This window comes from Petaurus breviceps, unplaced genomic scaffold (genome assembly GCF_028583685.1).
Source record: "Petaurus breviceps papuanus isolate PSGF00001 unplaced genomic scaffold, PetGlider_PUasm1.0 90510, whole genome shotgun sequence".
Lineage (NCBI taxonomy): Eukaryota > Metazoa > Chordata > Mammalia > Diprotodontia > Petauridae > Petaurus > Petaurus breviceps.
Genome location: NW_027187267.1, coordinates 2,524,912 through 2,533,240, shown reverse-complemented (window position 1 = coordinate 2,533,240; position 8,329 = coordinate 2,524,912). Strand labels below are relative to the sequence as shown.

The 8,329-nt window shown below is 38.6% G+C and overlaps 1 protein-coding gene across 7 annotated transcripts in view; it reads right to left on the bottom strand.

Annotated features, from left to right (window-relative positions):
- LOC138141968 (interferon-inducible protein AIM2-like) overlaps positions 1–8,329 on the bottom strand; it is a 41,535-nt gene that overhangs the window by 6,658 nt on the left and 26,548 nt on the right. For 6 of the 7 annotated variants that reach the window (XM_069062859.1, XM_069062861.1, XM_069062856.1 and 3 more), the window contains 4 exons: positions 6,000–6,166; positions 5,501–5,569; positions 2,080–2,484; positions 336–521 (listed from right to left, as the gene is read on the bottom strand). In XM_069062859.1, the coding sequence (XP_068918960.1) occupies positions 336–521; positions 2,080–2,484; positions 5,501–5,569; positions 6,000–6,166 (827 nt within the window). The remainder of the gene's footprint in view (positions 1–335; positions 522–2,079; positions 2,485–5,500; positions 5,570–5,999; positions 6,167–8,329) is intronic. The other variant, XM_069062863.1, reaches the window with a different exon arrangement.

Below are 8,329 nucleotides of genomic sequence, written 5' to 3'. Positions count from 1 at the left end.
TGTGTGTGTGTGTGTGTGTGTGTGTGTGTGTGTGTGTGTGTGTGTGTATGTGTGTGTGTGTGGCGGGCGGGGGCAGAGAGAGAGAGAGAGAGAGAGAGAGAGAGAAAGAGATTACATCATTGTCCACAACCTCATGAAAGTATGAACAGGATTTCACCTACAGTAAATGTCTTATTACAGTAGGATGTGGACATTCCTAGTACTGATGGTGAGGCATTGCTTGGAATAGGACACCACCTGCTGGATAGATTACCTAATAACACCATTTTTTCCCCCAACGCAAATACATTTCTTGGCACATTGGAAAGTTGGATGTCCTCCCACATAGCTCCTACCTTGACCAAACTATGAGTAACAGATTTCAGTTGCATTTCTTTCCAAAAAGATAGCTCAAAGCAGGTGAGCCGAAGTTTGTCTCCGACCTTACAGTTTATTTTGGCCCATTTGCCAAATGTCACCACTTTAATTTTTCCTGTGTTGTCCTTCACTTCAAAGAATGTACATTTCTCCGACTCAGTTTTCTGCAAAAGAAAATCAACATTCCCTCCTGGTTAATATCATCTTTCTTTCCTCACACTGTGGGGTAGGAATGGGAGGGGAAACTTGACTTTGAATGTCTATTTACTTGACAGGGTCCAAACTATATACAGGTTAATAATTTTAGGTACAAAAAAGAGAATTCAGTTTTGTCCAGCTCACTGCAGGTCTTTAAACAGAAGACCAGAAGTTGAGAAGGAAGTGTTTTATGTAAGGGTGGACTAACTTTAAGATTCTTTGTGACAGTTGTAAGTTGTTAAGAGATTGTAGCAGTATGTAATAGGATGGACCCTTGGGTGTGAAGACCAACCAACCCAGGAATTAGTCATGTGATTTTGAGAATGTTGCATACTCTTTGTGTTTCCATTTCTGTATTTACTGTCTGTAAGATACAAGGCTTGGATTATAATATTTTAAAGATCCTTTTCAGTTCAAAGCTTATCTGGTTCCTAACCAATTAAAAGGTCTCTACTAAGTCCAAGGAGATCACAACTTTAAATAGTCTAAGAACCACTGATTACTTGCCCAGCTAACTATTGAATCTAGTCTGATTCTTGGAAAGAGTTTTATCTGTTTCCTGTCCTAGCTTTTACAGCTAGTACACACAAAGAGATATTGCCTTAGAGACCACTATTCAAAATGAAATTAAAAAGTCATTTGATATAGATGGGGCTGGGCACACAGATATAAAAATCATCAAAAAAGTATGAGCTTAGTAAATGAAAGTTGAGTGTATTTACTCCTTTGTCAGCTAGATCACAGTGGGTGCAAATGCCTCTCTTCAGATCACAAAATGATGAGGTTTCACAATGTATCTCTTTTGTAATAATTTGTACAGAAATCCCTTGGAATAGAAGAAATGCTGAATGTTTGTCTTTCTCACCCTTCTGTACAACCTAGTCAAACTGACCTTCTCTCTGTTATCACATATCATGCTCCTTTTCCCAAATACCTGCCTTTCTGATGACTGAATCCCCTCCTCATTTTTGCCTTATAAGATACAACTCAAGTATTATCTTCTACAGGAAACTATTCTTGGTTTCCTCAACTGCCAGTGTTGTCCCTCCCAAACTATCTTGCATTTTATCTACTTTTTAATTTTTTGCATTTATTGTTTTTATATTTATCCTATGTACGTGTATACTTGTCTCCCTCAGTGTAAGCTCCTGGTGAAAAGGAATTGTTTCTTTTGTTACATTTGTATCCTAGCACCCAGCACAGTACTTGATACATGGCAGGCATTCAATAAATGTTTGCTGATTCATTGATTGAACTAGATCTTCAATCCTAAATTGTCTTAAGCAGATCACAAGTCTGTCCTTCAGAGTTTTCTGGGGCTGGGGCCATACATATACATAGAATATTGGCTGAGTGTATTGGTATACTCAATCCATGGTCTATGTGTACCTATGTTGGGGGTACCATGACCTTGCCCAAAGTTTACTCATTTGTCAATGCCTTGGTTAGGAGTCATGTATTATGACTTGAAATTTTTAGAGAAGCAATTTCCCCCACCCCCTCTACAAAGCAGTATGACCTTACCTTACTAATCTCATAGACACCATCCACATAGCTTCCTTGTTTTTGTTTTTCAAGCATTTGGATCTTTGTGGTTTCATTTGCTCTTCTTTTGATGTTTTGGGGGACTGTAATCTCTTTGTTAGTACTCAGGTTTTGCACCTTGGAGGATCTGTTTATTTCCAGGAAACCTTTCCTCCAATAACCTTTCGAAATCTCAATGACCTTATCTTTGTTGATGTGTTCCTTGACATCCATATTTAAAACCTTCACCCGGATAAATTCATGCTCATTTGCCACAGTAGCATGAAACATCTCTTTCTTCTCTTCTATGGTATCATACCAAAATACCTGGCTCACTTTGAGCACCTTCACTACCATAGGCATTGTCTGGGGACAATCTTCTCTTCCAGCTTCTGGTTCTGTTTTCTGATCAGGGTGAAAGACAACAGAGTAAAGACATGGGCTATCAAGTAGAGTTAGAGGGAGGGGTCTTAATCACTTTGTTAAATAACAAGAAACCAACATCCACAGAGCGTGAGATAACTGAATGGGATTAATGTGAAACATGAGCTACCAGGGGACCAGAATTCTTTACCTTAGAAATCAAAACCCATTGGACATTCAATAAAACGTATGCATGTTAAAGATGACATCACTGCCAGGTAGATGCCACAGCCACTTGAAAATATGGACAGAATATCCTACGTAGTTTGCTATTCTCTTTCATCCTCTTATGAGTATGGAAGGAAGAAAAAAAAGTTTTCCTACACTCATCTTCATTGCAGATACTTCCCTTCAATGAAGTTTGCCCCTATATGAATAATCATGCTCCTTGAAAAAAATAGAGAAAAAGCATCAGCCAATAACAGAATTGACACGAGGGGCTGAGGTTGCCTGTTTTTCTCCGTCTCATTACCAATGGTATGACCTTTCAAGTAGGATGGAATTAGTTCAACACTTTAAATATCTGTGATTTCCTTGGTAAGTATTCCCTTTTGCTAACACAGATCACAATTTCTGTGTTATGTAGATGGTCTTAGAAAAGTTCTGTGGCAGAAAAAAGTTATCACGTGGCGATGAACCTTTCTGAACTGAATAGTCTGTTCTTTAGATAAAAGACACAGAGTCTTTGCTGGACCCATACTCCAAGTTTTCCTTCTGGAAAGAACCTGCTAGATTCTGCTTTCCACTGATATAGCCTGTGAGAAGCTCCACACCTCATTGAGCTGATTTTGAAAGTGAATAGAGTAAAGGATTTGGTATCAGAAGGACTTATGTTCAAATCCCATTCTTTCTAATGTATGGCCATGGGTAAATAACTTAACCTCCTGAGCTTCAGTTTCCTTATCTGTAAAATTAGTAATAAAATATTTAAAATCTCTCCTTTGGAGTTATGGATTCACTGAGATGAAGTAAATAAGTCACTTGAACTTTAAATTGTTATATAAAATTCCATTATTATTCATGCAGTTCTTTGTGATTTGTAAAGGTCTTTATGTTCATTATATTGTTTGAGGCATTGGTGTGGTACATTAGTGGATGTTTCACAATGTGTACCATGTACAAAACAACTCCTCTTGTGTGGTTAATCACTGAACACTTAGAGGGGCATAAGATTCCCTTATCTACTATGAGGATCTTATAAAAAACTGAAATAGCTACCTGCCTTTAAAAATCTTACAAGAAAATAACAAACAACAGAAATACCTATGTAAAAAATACAATGCATGTAAATCTGCCTTTTCTATTTCTGTAATCAGAGCCATCCCTAGGACATTGTGCATTGAGACCACTGTCCAAGAAAATTAGGATTGGATCCTCCACCCTCTTCTGAGATTTGAGCAGTCTTACAAGGGAAGCAACAGGCCAGATAGAAGGGTGACACTAAGTCCACCCTCTTGTGCCTAGGAAAGGCTGAGGTTTCCATAAGTACAACCATTTCACAGGCCTATCTAACCTGGTTCCTAAGACAGCTGTTTCCCTTTCAGAAGACTGGAGGTAAGCTTGCATCCCCTACAGAAGCAGGCTATCAAATAGAGTGGGGAGGTAGGAACAATTCTGGGTCACTATTTAGTGTAAAAGACATTAGACTCTTTTCCTGAACTTTGCCTTTTCTTCCAGTGCTTGACAATCTGTTTTGACCTAGACCTGAAATAGATCTCTTGTCCTCTAGATAGTTTGCTGAGCTGATTCTTTCACCCATTGACCATTTTATAAGAGCAAGTCCCTTGTGGAGAGCTGGAGAGTGACACACTAAACTCCCAAAGCTTTCCTTTATAGAGGGTTAGGGCTGGACTCTTACTGAATAGGAGACTCTTTGGACATTTAGCAGACAAATGCCATGAAAAGCAACAGATACTTCTTAAGTGGGCAAAGCATTGCGCTTTATTTTAAACCCTGGTCCAAAAATCCAAATAATTTTTTAAATCAAATATCTTTTACTTTAGCCAGTAGTTTGCTTCCTAAATTTGCATTTGCCTTCTGAAGTCCTTGATCTTGTAGTTGAGTAGGAAGGAATTAATTAGGAGTGCAATGATCAAATCCCTTTCAACTATACCTTCACTTGGCAGCATTGATAAAAGCACCATTTTTGCTAAGTTCTAAACTTTCTTGACCAGACTGAATTTCACCTGGAGATATACAGATTTTTGTAGTTGTTCAGTCATTTCAGATATGTCTGACTGTTCCTGGCACAATTTAGGGTTCTCTTGGCAAAGATACTAGAGTGGTTTGCCATTTCCTTCTCTAGCTCATTTCATAGATGAGGAAACTGAGGTAAGCAGGGTTAAATAGCTTGCCCAGAGTCACACAACTAGAAATGTCTGAGGTTACATTTGAATTCAAGTCTTCTTGATTCCAATCTGGTGCTCTATCCACTGTGCTGCCTAGCTGCTGCAGATAGACATACACAATTACATACGCATACATGTTTTTGTGCATGCACACATACACATGTATACATATAAATTTATATTTAACAATACATGTGTATATACATTTATGTTTATAATGTTCATGTGTATTCATGCATGTCTGGTTTTGTACACTGTCCTTGGGCTTCACACTGTCTTTAGGGTTGTTCTAACTGTTATATTCATAAAATAGGTAAGTTGAAAGGAAGGACTGGCTTACATATGTTGTAGGTAGACTGAAGAGGTCTCTAAAAACATAAACATGTTTAGGAATATTGTTCTGGTTTCTTTAAAATCCTTTAGGCAGGACAATGGATGAGATTATCTCTTGAGTTTCAATAGAGTGTTATGAAAGGGAGGCAGATACAAAGGGAAAATAGGAGGATCAAGACTTGGTTAAGGATGAATAGTATTTGAGAGAAGGTGAACATGATGGGAACTGAAGAGTGATGCAATCCTGTGTGGACTGTTCAGTGCACCTGACTCTGAAATGGACTCTCACTAAGGGGGGAAAACAGTGTTTATTATACCTGGGGGAAGTCCTGGGATACCTTCATTTTCTTCCTCTCTGGGTTCTCTTCAGTAGTTGCTTTTCTTTTCTGGAAAAAAAGTTTGTTGTGTTTGGAGAGTGATTATCATAAGATCATAAACTTAGTCTTGGAAGAGATCTTAGATGCTATCGAGTCCAATTATAGTAATTGAGGAAAGGGAGGTCTCCAGGATGCCACAAAATGATTTCCCACAGACTATCAGTTTAAGAGGTCATATGGTCCATCTCTGACTTCAGGAGGTTACAATATAGGAATGGTCATCATTAGTGAAGAGAAGGGGCTTTGGGATTGATGAGTGCTATAGTTTCATGCCCTCCCCTAACATCCCTGTCTCCCAATCCTCCTATTGTCTTCAATTTGTATATTGAGAGGTTACTGAAGAAAAGATCCTAGTGTGGACAGTGAGAGGAGAATCACAGCAGAGGTGATTGCCCTGTCAGCTGATTAAAGACCTCCTTATTTTCTGGTTTCTTCCTACCTTAGCAACACAATTCTTCTTTGACTCATTGTTGCATTTCAGGTTATCTTTCTTGGTTACCTGATGGTTACCAGTGTTGTTGCCATTAGAAGCTGGTCTTCTCATTTGAGCCTTATTGTTTCTTGTCACTGGTTTCTTCTCTTTTTTCTTATTGTATTTTTTCTCAACTGGTTTGAGAACAAGGAAAACGATAGGTTAATTGAAAGGAGTCCTTGGACAGATGAGGAATTTTCAACCTCCCCTTCTCTCAAAAGTAATTTTCTTCTGTGGTGCTTATAGTTACAGAGTGGTCTATAGGTGCTATATAATTTTATTCTTATGACAACTCTATCAGGCAAGAAAGATATTATTATTGCCATTTTACAGAGGAGCATACCGAGGCTAAAAGAGACTAAGTGAATTGCTCAAGGGTGTATAGTAAGTAGCAAAGATGAGCTCCAGGTATTCAGATGCTCTTGTTCAGTGCTTTTTCCATTATGCTATGTTGTCATATGTTATATATGCATATATTATGTATCAATAGCTAACATGGATAAAGCTTCAAGCTTTGAAGAGCATTTTACATGTGTGATCTCATTTGATCCTGACAATAATCCAGTGAGACTGATGCCATTAACTCCATTTTAGTATATAATGAAACAGGTTGAGGGATGTTGAGTGACTTATTCAAGGTCAGATAGCTAATAAACATCAGAGGTAGATTTGAACTCAGGTCTGATCAAAAGTACTCCATCCACTATGCTATTTAGCTCCCACATGGGCACTGACCTTCAAATATAGACTCATCTATAAAACATTCCATGTCAATGTTCAATGGATGTGGTAGATTTATAGTCTGGCCTTCAGAAATTCCTGCCCATGTTTTTGACTACTTATACCCAAGTATGCTGCTAGTCCTAACACAGATGCCTCCTACTCAGGAAAATGAGGTGAGCTGCAATTCATAATAATAGTTAGCAAATATTTAGACATGTACTGTGCTAAGTGCTTTACAGATATTCTCATTTGATCCTCAGAACCCTGGGAGTTATTATCCCCATTTTGCCTTTTGCTTTTCATGGCATTTGTCTCCTAAATGGATTTTTGTGCTTCTTTTACCATTTGGCCTATTCTGTTTTTAAAGGTATTATTTTCTTTAGCATTTTTTGTGCCTCCTTTACCAAGCTGTTGACTCTTTTCCCATGATTTTCTTGCATCACTCTCATTTCTCTTTCTAATTGTTCTTCTACCTCTCTTACTTGATTTTTAAAATCCTTCTTGAGCACTTCCATGTGCTGAGGTCAGTTCATATTTTTTTCTTTGAGGTTTTGGATGTAGGAGATTTGACTTTGTTGTCTTCTTTTGAGTTTGTGTTTTGATCTTCCCTATCACCATAGTAAATTTCTGTAGTCATGATCTTTTTCTGTTGTTTGTTCACTTTTTTCAGCCTATTTATTGACTTTTAATTCTTGCTAAAGTAGGACTCTTCTTCTGGAGTGGAGGGGACACTGTGCCAAGCTCAGGTTTTTTGTTTTGTTTTGTACAAGTTATTTTCAGAGAGAATTCTGGGGACCTATAAGTTTTTGGTTTTTCCAAGTTTGTATGACTTAGGGAGAGGTGTGTTTACTACTCTTCTGGTGTGTGAGAAACCACCAGCACCCTTTTTTATCTGGAACTGTGGCCAGGGTCCCAGATCTCTTGTGGCCACAACCTCTGGTGTGCTAGTACTCTTTCTCACCCTGGGACTGAGACCCTGGACATCCACACAGATCCAAGTGTGGACAATGCAACAGAATCCTGCTCCTCTACCGGCGAAGAGATCCTTTAATCTCCTTCTAATCAGTTGTCAAATCCCCTTATCATCTGTGACCTGAAAGGTCTGGAAAACACCACTGGAGCCACTGATCCAGTCATTCCCGTGGCCTACTGCTGGTTTGCTGGGGCACTGTACAACCTTCTAAGTTGTCTTGGGCTGGAAAATTGTTTCAGCCCATATTTTTGTGGGTTCTGTCACTCCAGAATTTGTTTTGAGGCATTATTTAAAGTTATTTGCAGAAGTTTTGGGGAGAGCCCAGGAGAGTTCTTGACTTTTCTTCATCATCTTGGCTCACTCCCACTTGATGTGTTTCAGGGAAAAAAGAAGGGAGAGAGAGCCTTTGGATTCTAGATTAGCAGAATTATCTTCCTAGACCAGATCAATAGTCCATTTAGCCTAAGATTTCTTGGTGACAGTACAAATAATGACATTTTGTGATTTTCCTCCACGATGTCAGCTATTTATTTGTTTATTTTTTGTGCAAGATTGGCAGTATACTCCCATGTGTAGCTACTAGGTGGTGCAGTGACTAGAG